This window comes from Ascaphus truei, chromosome 4, assembly GCF_040206685.1.
Source record: "Ascaphus truei isolate aAscTru1 chromosome 4, aAscTru1.hap1, whole genome shotgun sequence".
NCBI lineage: Eukaryota > Metazoa > Chordata > Amphibia > Anura > Ascaphidae > Ascaphus > Ascaphus truei.
In genome coordinates, this window is record NC_134486.1 from 131,191,665 (window position 1) to 131,208,464 (window position 16,800).

At 42.3% G+C, this 16,800-nt stretch overlaps 1 protein-coding gene and 1 pseudogene across 5 annotated transcripts in view; one reads left to right on the forward strand and one right to left on the reverse strand.

The window, feature by feature from the left end:
* Positions 1-4,293: 4,293 nt before the first annotated feature.
* The window catches only part of EPM2A (EPM2A glucan phosphatase, laforin), a 201,334-nt gene continuing 188,827 nt past the window's right edge, over positions 4,294-16,800 (reverse strand). For 4 of the 5 annotated variants that reach the window (XM_075596601.1, XM_075596604.1, XM_075596603.1 and 1 more), the window contains exon 5: positions 4,294-4,714. In XM_075596601.1, coding sequence (XP_075452716.1) covers positions 4,437-4,714 — 278 coding nt within the window. In that variant the 3' untranslated portion in view covers positions 4,294-4,436. The remainder of the gene's footprint in view (positions 4,715-16,800) is intronic. The other variant, XM_075596605.1, reaches the window with a different exon arrangement.
* On the forward strand, positions 6,030-6,147 carry LOC142494020 (5S ribosomal RNA; annotated as a pseudogene).

Below are 16,800 nucleotides of genomic sequence, written 5' to 3' on the forward strand. Positions count from 1 at the left end.
CAGTGCAGTATTTATGCTCACATTATACTACATGAAGAGAAAAAAGAGCTTTCATAATACATAATGGAATGTGTTAGAGAAAATTATTCATGTTCGCCTTTCTATTGACAATATTCCATGCAAGACTTTATTACGCAGTAACGGCCTGTTTATAGGTGTAACATTGATTATCACAAATATATATATATATATATATATATATATATTATATGTATACAGTATATGGATCGACACATACATGAAAAAATGAATTATGCATTTGTGTGCACACACACAGTAGAACGAACAACACAGTGATGTTAAACATTACTATGACAAACAATGCCTGCGGGTGTGCTTTGTGGTTATGCATGTTAACCCATTGTTTGTAAAAAGATTTGAACATACATTCAGCTTTCAACTATAGGGCAAAGATGTTGAATGCTTTGTAAACTAGAAGGTTGCAGTGTGTGTTATTTGGAAGATCATCCATTCATGCAGGTCAAGTGGTGTATGTTGACTCATAATGATGTAAGCCACGATAGTTGAGCCAATATATTTCCAAGCACACAGATATTAAATTTTTTTTTATATATATATATATATATATATATAACTATTTTATTTTTTTTGGACAACTATATATAAATATAGATATATATATATAGATATACATATATATATATATATATATATATAGAGAGAGAGAGAGAGAGAGAGAGAGAGAGAGAGAGAGAGAGAGAGAGAGAGAGAGAGAGAGAGAGAGAGAGAGAGACATATATACAGATATATATGTAGGTATGCGTATATTTGGAAGAAATTATAAGTTGCAGCGGAAATATAGATAAGAACTGTAACATAGGACACGCGTAGTACAGTAACATTTGTCACCTGGTGGAAATTGCGCTGAATAAATTCCGATATCTCTGTCCCCTGGCAAACCCTCCACGACGACAGGAAGAATTTTTTCACGCAGCTGCTCCTCCAATGGAGTTAAGATTAGAGCTTGTGCTGGCGGCCCACCTCCAGTGGCAGAAGCATGCATCCGTTGTGCTTGGATTTTTTCTTTAAATTGGCCTTGATATCATCAAATCTCTTCCAACAATTCGTGCGGTCCCTGACATGATTTCCACACACAGACACAGCCAATGTTATTTGTTCCCACATTTCTGCTTTTGAGGCTGAACTTGTCCGCCCTTGAAATACATAAAAAATATATGACCTTACAAATTAATAGAAAGACGAACATTGTACAAAAATGATACCTGTTCCAAGAGATACCAAACATGCTGGTTAGGTTGAATATGTGTAGCACATGCGTATTTACATGGAAACATACAAATCTAAGGAAGCTTGCATGATTATTGTATGAACTTTGGCAAACTTTTTTGACTGATTGTTATGGTCGTTATAAAGCATGAAGGATTATGTGTGTAACAATTAACTTTAATTGATAGATATTAGAGATTAATAGTTTGATATTAACACATGTCACATGAGATAGGATAAAATGTCTTTGAACAATCAATGCAAATATTGACTTACCTAATAAATGCCCATACAGAGAGTCATAGTGCTCCAAAATCCCTGTGACAAGAACTCTGTTTTCCTCATCATTGAAACGAGGATTACGTGGCCGCTCCACACGTTTCTTCTGACCACGTGCAGCCACAGAGCTTGGCTGCTGCTGACTGGACTCTCCTTCCAATGGAAGAAACTCCAGAAGTGGCCCACCACCAACCACCCCACCACCAGACACCCCAGCAGCATCAGCAACAGACACCCCAGCAGCACCAGCAACAGACACCCCAGCTGCACCAGCAACAGAGCCACCACTAGCACTTGCACTCATAGCAACACCACTCGCACTCCCAGCAACACCAGTCACACTCGCAGCAACAGCACTCACCTGAATCCTATGTTCACTCAGACGCGTACTCACACGACTACCAGTACCACTCACACCAGCATCACTCTTCCCACGCCTTTCGGCCATACCTATAGCACTCACAAAGAAAAGAAATTTAAACACAATCGCACTGAACACTTACACACTGAACACAACACAAAGATGTTAACAAAACAACACAGGACAAACCTCTCACAATACACAACAACTCTCTCTGTCAATATGAAATATGTAAATCGCCAAGTTCTGTGTGTCTCTCTGTCTTTCCCAACAACACAGAGAATGAATAAAAATACACGCTGACTTTAAATGGGCCGCTCAATCAAAAACATGCTTGCTTCGGCAGACTTAGCAAGAAGTTTCATTGGCGAACCTAACACCACCTCGCCATGCACGCCGATACACCTGTGTGTGATCGGCAAATCATTGCCAGAGTGGGAACAAATGTTTTCGGCTTGATTCGGAAGGGATTCGGCACTTATTGCATACGGCGAGGGAAAATCGGCAACATCATGCCGATAGTGAACACTTGCCGAGAGCACTTTTTCGGCGCTTACTGCATGAGGCCCTAGATCTTAAAGTGGCACTTCATTGTGCATTATAAGACATATTTTTAGAAAATATCATGGCAGTGATTTTTTAGTCATTTAACCCCTCGTCTGTCAAAGGTTTCTTTCAGAAATGTATTGCTTTGCAATGTCCCGTTATCTTTGAAAGCGAAAAAGTTTTTAAAAATAGACCCACCAATATTTCTCTTTTAAAATGAGGTACATAATAAAGATGAAGGGATAATGAATTTTGGCTTTTCTGAGCATGGCTAAAAAAATTGCACGCAGTGGATCTTAATATTTGATTGAGAGGCAAAATGTGAGAATATTTCATTAAAGATAGAATAATATAAAAACGCATTATAGGACTATATAACAGTATAAAAATTGTTATCCCCCTGTGCCTGATAGACTGCAAATACTGTACTTCATAAATACGCTTGGAGCACAAATGTAAATGTTATGTACTAAAAGAAAATTGTATCTGTGCCCCCCCCACCCCCCAAAAGTTAAATATGCATCAAAATTGTCCGGCAAGTTTAACCTTGCGTAACCACTAAAACGTCTGTTTACAGTGTACAGTATATTGTTAGCACAGAATTAAGCTACTATGTATGAAAAATAACATATTTTTAGGAGCATCAGTTTCATTTTATAGGCTAAAAAAAATATTTTTACACTATGGCTATTATAAATAATGTGACACTCAACATTTATATTTGCTAATTCTAGTTATAAATGAAAAAAACACGCAATTCTGTTTTAAAATGGTATAAACCAGGTATTCAACATGACACAAAGCATTAAAATTAATGTCAAACAACGAACTATGCGTCATGTATGAAGTCTCATTACGACCTTCACACATACAATGCACAGTTTATGAAGGTTTGCTCTACTTATTAGCACTAAAATGTTGATGCACAATTTTTAAAAAAATATGATCGTAGCACATACAGATGTAGCAAGCTTTAATGTCTTTGGTGCCACAGCCCCGCGGCATCAAATGATTAATGATGTGAAGGGTCCCATTCAGAAGAATGAACACCTGCAGCTCCATCATGGCAGGCACCGTCCCGAGTGCCGCAGATTTTACATGAATGTCCGCGATGCTGAGGACAGTTAAGTCTTGCTTCATCTGTAGGCCCCATATGTCCACACTTTAAGCAATGGTAAGACTACTTTTTTATTGACTGCACTTTTGTTGCATACCTATACAGTAGATATGATGATCAAGCAGATGGGGCTGCAGTTTAAGGAAAAGTAACAATAATTCTTATCTAGGACGCTTATTAGTACATGAGGTATAAAGCATGTTGTTCTGCAAAAAAGGAAAGTTTGTCAAAGAAAGGTAACGCTGCACTTATAGAGCCGGCGATGGCGATAGCGACGTCACGTCAAAACAAATGCATTGCAGCCGCCGCGTGCGCTAATAGTACGCGCGATGCGACGGCTTGGTCGCGATCGCTGGAAGTCATCTCAATTTGATTTTTCCAGCAACCATAGCCGGACGTCGCCGGCACTATAAGCGTAGCCTAAACTGCAATTTTTCAGACAAAAAATATTTAGGGAGATTTCATCAATAATGAACTCAGTTGAGCCTCATTGCTTGAATGCTATGTCCTCTAACATTGCAAATATTAGTATAGAATATGGTTTAGTGAAGAAGGCTTCTTTTTCAGTTTAGCTCTATTGGCTATAATGCAATATGAACTGAAACAACACATAGCACATAGCAAATTGAAAGGTTGTTTGTTTGTTACAGGTACTCTGATAATGTCAAAGGAGAAAAATATTTTATGTACTTGATGCATATAACAAATACTCAACGTAATAATGCAAGAGAAAATCATAATACAATGTATATTGATTTTTAATGAGAAGGGCTGAATAAATGTTATTATAACACAAGAAACACTGCTCTAAACATTCTCTAAGCTGTAATGTTATTACAAAGTTATGGGGAATTTAGATTACTCTATGCGTTAGGAAAACCTAAATTAAACTCTACACGCAGTGGAACGAAGATGTCCAAACTTCTGATGAAAGTCTTCTTCAGCGCCGATCATGGCTTCCTCATCTATGTAGACAGCAGCTCTTCGTGAAGCAAGAAAATACTGCACCTTCCGGAGGCTCCATCCAATCACATACATAAGAAAACCACACACTGCAGCAGTGGATCTGCCCACCCCAGCATTACAATGAACATAAACTGTATGACCATTTTCTAAGAGGCCAAACAGGAGGTAAACAGCTTGTGGTAACATCCGTATTCTGCCTAGAAAAAATAAAACAAATGTGCACATTTAGAATTAACAGTTTTGCAGAGTAATATTGCTACTAACATTTTAGGACCAAATATGATGTGCTCACCGTTAACTGAACAGGACCAAAATTTATTGGATTTAGGGGTCTGGACCTAGAAGTGGCATTTTAATGGAAAATTACTTGGGGGTTTTAAGCTTAACTTTAGAGGGTAGTGCTGCATTTGGCCACTGTCCAAGCTAAAGTAACAGGTAGCCCTTTAGGATCACTGATGTGCAGTATATATCAAGATCACCTGTACTCTTTTAGTGAATTGGGCAGGGCAGACAAAGACTGCCAAATGATACAAACTTGCATAAAAATAGTCTCTTTATTATTGTTATTACAATTGCTGTTATTTGGTAATATACTCAGTCCAGAGTCAGTTCTAATAGGGGCGTTAGCTTGTGCGGTGTTAGAGGATAGATCATAGACTTACTCCAGCATTGACAAGGGACTTATCTTTGGAGTATGTGTCAGTGTTCTGCTCCCTTCAGATCTTTATAGCACAGCAGTCCCTTAAAGTTCACACCCTCTCGATGAACTCACTTCATGGACCCAAGCAGTACCCATGCCTGCTTTACCCAAGTGGTGAATAATCCCTCAAATGCTCTCATGTCAAATTTCCCCTTTGTTGTTCTTTTTTTTAAAACCACAGTGTAGATCACTTATCCTGTTGCTAACCTAGGCCATACTAGGCAGAAAGAAAGGGTCCGGCGCCACAGCCAGTGACTGAATCGGAGGCACTTCCGGTTTGAATAAGGATTCTTTATTGAACGCACAAAAGGACACAATAGGACACAGGCTACACCACAGTCTCCCCCTCAACGCGTTTCATGCTGTGAATAGCGCTTCGTCTTGGAGTGGGGAGCTGTGGTCTGAGCTTGCACATTTATGGTAAAAAAAGCCAGCGAAAAACGGGTTTAAAACATGTTAACCCATGATTTACCAATATCCTAATTGATTATAGTAGTGCTGTTAAATCATAGTCCCATCAATGCTTATTAAATAATAAATGCACTTAAGCCCTAATTATCTCAGCATGGTGATGTGGAAAAATGTACTGCACTAATACATCACAGTGAGTGTATACTCCCTGTTCTGGTAAATTATCATAGGAACAAAAAGATAAAACACTTTATGCAAAAGATCAAGAAGTAAATAACTCTAAGGATCATTAATAGATTTAACCCCTTAGCAAAGACAAGGTCTAATATTAGATCTTGTCATATTAACTCTTAGTGTCAATAGTGACATTCTAAAGAGTGCAATAATAATTATTAAATGAATCTTTAGGCCATACTACCCTGAAAGCGCCCGATCCCGTCAGATCTCGGAAGCTAAACAGGGTGAGGCTTGATTAGTACGGGTTGGGAGACTGCCTGGGAATACCAGGTGCTCTAGGTGAAGGTAGGACATCTTTTTAGAAGGGAAAGGTATACAGGGATATACCAAATAAGTATACATGGGAAGGATGTTGATCCAGGGATTCATCCGATTGCCAATTCTTGGAGTCAGGAAGGAATTAATTTCCCCCCTTAATGGTTTTTTTTCTTTGCCTTCCTCTGGATCAATAAGTAAGTATAGATATAGGATAAAGTATCTGTTGTCTAAATTTAGCATAGGTTGAACTTGATGGACCTACATCTTTTTTCAACCTCATCTACTATGTAACTATGTAACTACATCCTATCACTTTGGGGGTCATAGGCTGGTATGGCAATTAATCCAGTAGTAACCATGGAAGACTCTATTAAAGTGTATGAAACGTTCTATGCTAAAAATCAGTAAGATTGACTCCAAATCAGTAAGGACCAAAGAAGAACAATTACATGTCTCTGGACATGAAGCTGGAAAAGTATCTAGTAAAACTAAGTTCCTTATCACAGGGGTGCGCAAACGGGGCAGGAGATTCTGCTGGGGTGGCACGGGCCGTTGCAGAGGCTCTGCACTCTTTCCAATCGAGCGAGGCCCCTACAACACTTCACTTACTGGCATTCAGCTGGCTGTGATGTGTCGCCATGGTAACGTGGCGTCAAGTGATGCAGCGGGGCCATGTAACATGAAGTCACACGCATCAAATGATACTGCGGGTCACGTGACATTACATGACCCCGCAGCATCATTTGACTTGGATACTAGGTAGAGGGGGGGGGTTCGGCGCAAGAGTGGGACAAGGAAGACAGGGGCGTGCAGCGGGAAAAGTTTGCGCTCCCCTGCCTTATCATACTATATATTAGAAGTCTCCCATACAGTATTAACACAATAATCACAGAGTAAGTACATTATCAAAACAAAATATAAAAAAACAATTAAATGTTTTTAAAGTTGCTTTTTTCTAAGGTTAATTTATGTTTGGAGCTACAGTGTTGTAGGCAGGTATAGCACAGGCAACAATATCGTGTTAAAAATGATCTGGTGACAAAAGTGTCCTCTCAACATGCTAGAAAATGGGATTGCATGGGCAACGAGGATATAGGCAGCTTCCCCAAAACATAGAACACTAAGACGAGGATATAGGTACACTGGCGACACACTTTATTCGAGCTCGGCTAGTCCCACGAATTCGGGTATACCCGGGTGTATTGAGGTTTGTGACTGTTTTCTGCCCGAGTGCATTGAGTTATTTTCCGGCAGGGATTGAAGCATTTTATTCCCGCTGGCTGCAATACTGCACAGTATATATATATATATACTGCATTACAATTCATGAATTTATGCCATCTGGTAGACACGCGAAGCATTGCAGCCTATTAAATCCTAATCATTATCATTTAACAGATCAGCCGCCCATCAGCCAGGCATGAACCCAGGCTGGGAAGGCAAACGCAACGGGGCTTGTCAGAGGTGAGGAGCGGCGCATTCCAGGTATCTGCCAGGTACATAACGGGTATTTGCTCGAATAAAGTGTGTCGGTGCAGTAGCTTCCCCAAAACATACAACACTAAGACGAGGATATAGGTAGCTTCCCCAAGGCATATAACAATAAAAAGTTCAAGGGAATGTGAAAGAACACCAGCAGTGAAGCAAATGTAGCAGCCGCTATAACACCTGCTTACCACAAGATTTACAGCAGCTCCATTCAAAGAAATGGAGCCAACAGTAACAACATTGCAGGATTTTGTATAAAAAATTGTGCGATTGCCAAGTCTATACTGTTGTTAATATTTGTATTTCTGCTGCAAGCTTCCAATAAAGGAAAAAGATTGGTTAAAAAAAAAAAATTGTGCGATATCACACATCTATAACTATACTGGACAACATATGGAAGCTTTTTTCAGGAGATTTGGAATCAAAGTGTGAGATTAACAAAGTTAGTTTTGCTTTCTATAATCAATATCACAGCTGTCAAGGTCCAGAGAGCCCGGTAAGTAAGATTTCAGGCTTTCTGAATCAGAAAATTAAAAAACTTCTCAGGACAATTCTGTAGACTGCAAATAAGACTTTATGCCAACAACAATATAAATAAGTTAAATAGCCTTGCAAAAAGTGAAACCTACTGTATTGTTAGTGATCAACTCTCTAGAGCTGAACAAGAATAACATTATAATATCCTGCTACATAAATGTGCCATAATGTAATAAATTGTTATATTTCTGTGGTGAAGCATACTTTGCATAACAGTTTTTTGTTTTTATATTTTACCATTATTTCTACCACTGAATTTGAAAATGTTCTGTTTGCTCCCGGCTCGGTCATACACATGTTGGAACTGTCGGTGGAATTGGAACACGAACACCTGTCCTAATGCAGCCATACAGGAACAGAGTGGAAGCAAAGTTGGACATTATTTTTGGAGAATGGAGAGGTACATCGTGGGTCTCTATTTTATTCTAGGCACACAGCAGCAGGAGAGAGCAAGACTTATGGGGGCATCCTCCCCACATCCGGAGGCACCCTCCCCACCCTTGTGTCTCCATGCTATACCCTGATTTTAAAGAACAGATTAGGGGGAAATTTTGGTTACGAGCCCCCCTGACAGAGGGAGAGACCTGTAGAAAAGCAGCAGTACTACAGAGGCACAGATGATGCCATGGGAATGCAGTACGTGACATCCCACTTTCAGTTATGTAAACTCTGTCAAGATATGCAACAAACTGTGCAGGAGAGCTGCATCAATTTGCTGTGTAAATTTTCAAGCACCATGTCAGTTTTGAGCAGTATTCTCTGTGGTGCAAACAAGTCAACTTAGACGTCTCAAGGTGGAAGAGAGCGATTCCCACCAATTTGAGGAAAGCCATTAAAGAAGAAGTTTAAAATGACCATGCTGCAGGCTACATGCAACCACACATGGGTTTCTTGTAAAGGCTTATTTATTGAGCCTTAAAAACATGGAACACAAAAACAAAACAACATCTTTTCAGCAAATAGAAAATAAGTCCTGAGCAGGGCTTGGCCCTTTTCCCAACAAGGGCTGATCAGATTCCAGCGTAACAGTACCTCAAAATAGCATAGTGAAGACAGACCTTAGCAGTAGTTCTCCTTCAGCATGTCAGTATCTCACTGGTTCAGACAGGCTGCATGTGTGTGCAGCCGGCAGGTTTTTAAAGTTCCTTGATGAGGCAGTTGGGACCAGACTAATTGACAAGAGCTTCCCAGCTGAATGTTAACCCGGTCACTCCTGCACTGCAGACCTAAACATAGGTCTGCCAGGCATAGAGCTGGTGACGTTTATTCACCCTGTCACATTCCTCCCCTGTTAGTGTGTGGCTGGGGCCACGCATGGCTGAAGCCCAACCATCCACCCTTCTCTAGAGAAGACATCAGCATTTGCATTTTCATTTCCAGGTCTGTGCTGAATCTCAAATGAGAAGGGATGGAGGGCGCTGTACCACCTGGTCAACCTAGCATTAGAGTCTTTCATACTGTTCAACCACTTTAATGGAGCATGGTCTGTCACCAAAGTAAAATGGACTCCTGCCAGGTAATGCCTCAAGGCCTCGATTGCCCACTTTACTGCGAGGCACTCCTTCTCAATCACTGAGTAGTTTTTTCCCTCTGGAACAATTTCCTACTCAGAAAAAGGATTGGATGTTCCACTCCCTCAAACTGTTGTGACGGCACTGCCCCTAGCCCTATCTCTGATGCATCGGTTTGGACGATAAAAGGACTATCGAAGTCGGTGCTTCTAAGGACGGGATCCTCTGATAAACACCTTTTTATCTCCTCAAAGGCTCTCTGGCACTCCCTTGACCATACCACTTGTGTAGGGGCACACTTTTTGTGAGGTCTGTTAGTGGGGCTGCAACTTCAGAATAGTTGGGGATGAACCGCCGATAGTACTCTGCTAAACCCAACAGAGAGCATACCTCCCTATTTATTCGGGTGGACGGAACTTCTTTCAGGTCAGTTACCTTGTCGGATAGTGGCCTTACTTTTCCCCCTTCCACTGCATAACCTAAGTATTTGGTTTCCGCCTTACCCAAGGCACATTTCTTAGGGTTGACTGTGAGCCCTGCCTCTCTAAGAGACCTGTGGACCGCTTTCAGCCTATTTATATGGGCCCGCCAGTGTTTACTATAAATGACAATGTCATCTAGTTAGGCTGCGGCATAAACCCTATGAGGTCTCAGCACTTAATCCATGAGTCTCTGGAATGTGGCTGGTGCTCCATGCAGTCCAAATGGAATTGTCACAAACTGGTATAAACCCATGGGAGTGGCAAAGGCTGTTTTGCACTTAGACTTTTCCTCTAAAGGTATTTGCAGGTATCCTTTTTTTAAGTCCAGCGTGGATATATATTCCACGTTACCAAGGGCATCAATTAACTCGTCCACCCTTGGCATCGGATATGCGTCAAACTTGAATACCGCATTGACCTTTCAGAGGTCCACACAAAATCTTACCTTCCCATCTGGTTTCGGCACCATAACTGGTGGACTACACCACTCACTGTATGATTCCTCAATCACGCCTAAGTGTAACATTTCTTGTACCTCCTTCTCTACCAGGGCCTTACGGCTTTCAGGCAACCTGTAAGGACGAGAACGTACTTTTACCCCAGGTGCTGTCTCTATCACATGTGAAACTAAATTAGTTTGCCCTGGTAAATCAGAAAAAACATCATTGAATTGTGTAATTATTTCTAACATGTCCCCTTTTTGTTCAGAGGACAATTGTCTAACCATTGGGACTTTCTCGTCACCAAAGATGTTCCCCCGTGGGGGCTGAGGACCCAGGTCCTTTTCCTCCTCCCCGGGTGGATGAATAGAGACCGCTGCACCTTCCAGGGTTTCAGCAAGTTTACATGGTAAATTTGTTTACCCTTCCTGGACCCTGTTTGAGCGATCTCGTAATCCACATCACCTGTGCGGTGGAGTACTTCGAATGGGGCCTGCCATTTGGCTAGGAGTTTGCTCTCACAACTGGGTAACAATAACATCACCTGATCTCCCGGGTGAAACACTCTCATGCAAGCATTTAGATTGTAATGTCTCTCTTGACCTGGGCTTATCTAAGATTCTCCATAGCAAAATGGCCGACCACATCTAGGCACTTCCTAAAGTCCACTACCTATTGCAGGGTATTCTTAGGAGGGGATCGATGTTCCTCCGCTGACTCCTTTAGGAGGTGTAGGATACCCCGGGGTTGGCGGCCATACAGTAATTCAAATGAGAAACCTCATAGGGAACGCTTCAGGATATCTTGTTGCATAGTCGACTATTACGAGAATAAACTTATGACCTTTCTCAGAAGGTTCTAGAGGTCTTACCAAGTCTACTCCAATCCTCTCAAAGGAAACTGACACCAAGGGTAGAGGAACCAAGGGGGCTGGTTTTGTCCCTTCCCATTCAGGACATGCCGCACACAACTTAGCAATATCACTATGCATCCCTGGCCAATAGAACCGGGACGAAATACGGTCCAAGGTTTTCCCTACCAAGGTGACCATCCCAAGGGACAGTATGGGCTAGGGTGAAGACAGTTTTAACAAACGCTTTGGGAACCAATATTTGTCTGGTGACCTCCCCTGTTTGTGTCTGCTTGTTCACTGTATACAGGATATCATTTAACAATTCAAAATGAGGGAATACTATTACCCCCTGTACATTCAATATCTGATCATCAAATTTTACCACTTTATCATATTGTCTGGCCAGGACTGGTTTTTCCCTTTGCCTCTGGCGAAAATCAGGGCGGTATAGCTCCTTAAATCCCCAGGGCCTATCTCTCCCTCCTTTTGGCCATCCCCAGTCATTACTTGTGACTTATTATTAGTATGCCCACCTTGAGTCCAAGATTTCTGCAACCAGTCCTGTTTGTCAGAGCGTCTTTGCCTCCGAGTTTTTGGAACCCGGTGTCTACCGGGGAATAGGTCTGCCGAGAAGGGGAACAGTTTACCAGGGTTCTCCTGAGCCAGAGAATGAGGCTCCTCCTGAGAGACTGGAGAAATTAGATTTGAAAAGAAAGGCCAGTCACGGCCGAGCACAATGGGGGCAGGGAGCCAAGGAGCGACTCCTACCTCGAGCCAGGCCTCCTGGCTTTTACCTGTAGCCGGATTTTGGCCATCGGATACCGTTTTATATTGGCGTGTATACATTCTATACTCCATGGGGAGTCAAAGGAACACACGTCAGGCGGTAACAGTTCTTGGAAGACCAGAGTTTTCCCAGAGCCTGAACCTACAAGGGCCTGGACGGTTTTACCCTCAATCTGGGCTGGAAGTAGCCAGTGGTAACTTTCTCCAGTGAAGGCCGAGGCGACTGTCCTGCTGAAGGAACAATCCATCTGTGGACAGTCCACATGACGGTGGCCTTGTTCTCCTAAGGCCGAACATGGCGAGGGTTCCCTCGCTGGAGGGTGCCGTGGAAACCGCTCAGCTGGACCGGATACTGGAGACCAGGTATCCGATGGGTCCTGTGTGCGACGTCCTCTGGAGTTCCTCTCATTTGGCGATGAGCCAACATCAGGAAATAGGGGAGGGTCTCGGCGGTGACTGGCTTTTGGACCTCCCCCTTGCTGGAAGAACTGCTCCTTTTGTGGCACTTGGCGGTTGCGTATGGAGGGGCCGTAGTTTCCCCGTTGGTCCTATCTCCCTCTTTGGGCATCCATAAGTGCCGGTGCAGTTGGATCTGTCGGGTCCCGGACACTCGCCTGATCCTCGGCCCCAAGAAAGTTCTCAACTAGTTGGACAGCCAAAGCTAGGGTATCAGCAGCATGGCATTTTACCCAAGAGCGTGCTGAAGGGGTTAATACTTGTAGGAATTGTTCCAAAAAACTTGTTCAAGAATAGCCTCCTTAGTGTGTTGCTCAGGTTGTATCCAGCGAGTACACAAGTCAAATAACCGCTGAGCTAGGACCCGGGGTCTCATCTTAGAGGTGTACTTCAGGTTCCGGAATTGCTGCCGGTAGGTCTCTGGTGTCAGACCTAAGCGATCCAGTATGGCGGCTTTTACTTGTTTGTAATCCATTGCCTGATCCGCTGGGAGGCCCTGATATGCGGCTTGGGCTTCTATTATGAGGAGCGGGGCCAAAGCGGTTGCCCATCGATCTGAAGACCAGCCCAGGGCTTCAGCAACCCTTTCAAACGTCAGTAAAAAAGCCTCTGGATCCTCGTTCAGAGCCATTTTCCTCAGGAGGACCAGGGGTTTGTTCGCAAGTTCTAGACTGGCAGACCCATGGAATTGGGTCAGCAACCTGGCCATCCACTCATCCTGTGCTGCCTGCTGCTGGATTAGTCTTTCATCTCTCTCTGCCTATAGTTGGGCCTGGGAGCACAGAAACTCTTTAAAAAATTCTTCCATTTTTTTTTGTGTGTGGCCGTTCAACTGCAGGAGCCTCTCAACATCCCACTTCTAACACCATATGTTGCAGGGTACATGCAACCACACGTGGGTTTCTTGAAAAGGCTTATTTATTGAGCCTTAAAAATGCGGCACACAAAAACAAAACAGCTTCTTTTCAGCAAATAGAACAAATAGAAATAAGTCCTGAGCAGGGCTTGGCCCTTTTCCCAATAAGGGCTGTTCAGATTCCAGCATAACAGTACCTCAAAATAGCATAGTGAAGACAGACCTTAGCAGTAGTTCTCCTTCAGCATGTCAGTATCTCACTGGTTCAGACAGGCTGCATGTGTGTGCAGCCTGGGGTTTTTAAGACTCCTTGATGAGGCAGCTGGGATCAGACTAATTGACAAGAGCTTTCCAGCTGAATTTTAACCTGGTCACTCCTGCATTGCAGACCTAAACATAGGTCTGCCAGGCATAGAGCTGGTGACATTTATTCACCCTGTCACAGACCATTTTACAATTCAAGACCGTCAAAGATAGCATCAATCCAATGTTGCGGAATCAGAGGACTCTGAGCTGGAATGTCTCACAATTATTTAACATTTGAACATGTAAAAGAGACAGCAATAACATGTCAGTTGGTGGTTGAAGAAGATTGTTATTGTAGCATTTAAAAAAAGCAAAAATTCCTATTGTACATTAGTCATTGTTTAATTCTTGTTTTGCAGTATTAGTGGGCCTATGACAACACTGTGTTCGTGCAGGAAACACATCCAGTGATACTGCCAGGTAATTTTATGTAATTCATCTATTTATTTAGTTTTTCTGTACACATCGGTCTGTATTTTACCTGGAATATCTATATAAAGCAATATGGCCAAATAGTGAATATTGTGTTCAAATGTGAATTTTAAATTATATTTCATAATATTAATAATTTTTATGGCGGGCATATATTGTTGAGTGTTAATTATTAGGCTCAATTCCACACACTTATGCCTCTTGCATATCAGTGCCTTTATTACTACAACAGGCACTATAAACATCTATTTGAGCTTCTAGACCAATATCTAATGTTTAATTCTTCCCAATCTATTGCACACAAATAATTGGCAAATATGTGACATATTGTTCTTTGGATATTGAAGATCCCAGAGTTCATTCATATGGACAGGTTATCAATTTAATAATGCCATGGAGTGATTTGCTTTATGGTCATGATCCTTAGTTTTCAGTATCAGAGGTCTGGTTTAACAATAATATACATATCTCCAATATATGATGTATGTTCCTATAAATACATGGTCCTTTATATTCCTAAAGGAACAAAACTTATATACTGTATATACTTTTCAACTAGCATCTCCAATATACTTGTAACACCTCCTCCGCTACAGGAGATTTGTATGCTACTGCACCGACACACTTTATTCGAGCAAATACCCGGTATGTACCTGGCAGATACCTGGAATGCGCCGCTCCTCACCTCTGACAAGCCCCGTTGCATTTGCCTTCCCAGCCTGGGTTCATGCCTGGCTGACGGGCGGCTGATCTGTTAAATGATAATGATTAGGATTTAATAGGCTGCAATGCTTCGCGTGTCTACCAAATGGCATAAATTCCTGAATTGTAATGCATTATATATTTATATACTGTGCAGTATTGCAGCCAGAGGGAATAAAATGCTTCAATCCCTGCTTGGAAAATACCTCAATGCACTCGGGCAGAAAACAGTCACAAACCTCAATACACCCGGGTATACCCGAATTCGTGGGACTAGCCAAGCTCGAATAAAGTGTGTCGCCAGTGTATGTGTGTATCTGGTGCTGGTTAGCTCACCTGGTGTAGGGGATGACGATCATCACATACAGCCTTGTGCCTTACATCTAGACCAGGAGGCCTGAGTCTCCACAGATGGTAGTGGGAGTAGCAATGGGACAGGCTGGAAGTTCTCCGGTACAGCACCTCCATCCTGCAGGGAGCTGCCGGAGGCAGAGAGTAGTCTCTACAGGAACCCCTTCTCAATAACCATACAGGCCAGGAACAGTTCACCTTTTATTTGGCAGGCCAGACCCAATTCCTTCTCTTGCAAGAGAGGTACTTTGTACACCCTACAGTCATGGAACATCTTCCCTCCATCTTGCATTTGGTTACTTCCCTGACTAGTCCCCCCAAGGGCTTCAGCCTGACTATTTCCACATTTTCAGGGGCACCATATCTGTACCATGGAATACAATTACAAATGCAGTATTGTGAACCCCTAATGAAAGCCAGGTGCACATATATAAAGGGCTATGAACAGTCAATCATTTTTTTTTATAGAAATTCACTCTTACAGAGGTTTTTGATGCACCAATCAGGGATTTACTTCCCACAAACTTTTGCCTTAATAATTAACACTGCATATTTATAGGACTGAGCTGTTTATACATACAGTTTCAGAATGGTAAAATATATCCTATTAGTTCTTATTCCTGTCGAAATAAATTCTGACAACATAATTTAACATTTTTAAGAATTTTCCCCTATAACACGTTGTTATACCATGTATAAACTTGTTAACCTCCACCTGGAAAGTTGCTGCAGCTGCAAATAACTAAGCAGGCGGAATTCCTGAAGAACAGGAGTTTTATAAGTCAGGAAATTTCCTGCACACAAAAAGTGATTGCTTTCCCCAGAGAAGGTGGAGAGATCCCCAGCTAGAAAGAGGCTGGCACAGTCCCTTAGGCTCGCTGGTCGGTGGTCGAGGAGCCTGCTTGGAATGCCTGGGTTTTAATCCCAGCAAGAAGAATGAAGGAGGCGAGACTGCACTGAAGCAGGGATGTCCTGTCCATAACATTGGAACTACAGAGAAGAGGGATTCTCTGAACTCTTGTGGGGCCGAGCTCCCCAACAGAAGGAAGGATGTAAGACTGCACAGAAGCAGGGGTGTCCTGTACAGGATATGGGAACTACAGAGGAATTCTCTGAACTCTCGTGAGGCCGAGCCCCCCCCCCCCCCCAACAGAAACAGATAAGAGCAAAACATTATATTGCTGTGCCTAGAGACTGTGTATATCATTTATATATAATAGTACATGTTTTGGGGTGGTAACCAGCTTAACTAGCCACCCATTTAGAAAAGGCTGAAATTGTTGTGTAGTTAGACTCCTATGAAGGAGTAGGTGTTTCTTTTAAGATTTGTTTTTGCCTTAAAGGGACAGTGGGCCTATTATTGTATTTTTTAACCCCTCTAAATAAACCCAGTGTAGTGAAGTATAAAGTTTCCTGCCTTTATCTGGGACGGAAGGTCTTGCAAAGTGATGGAGACAGCACGATATATAGATATATA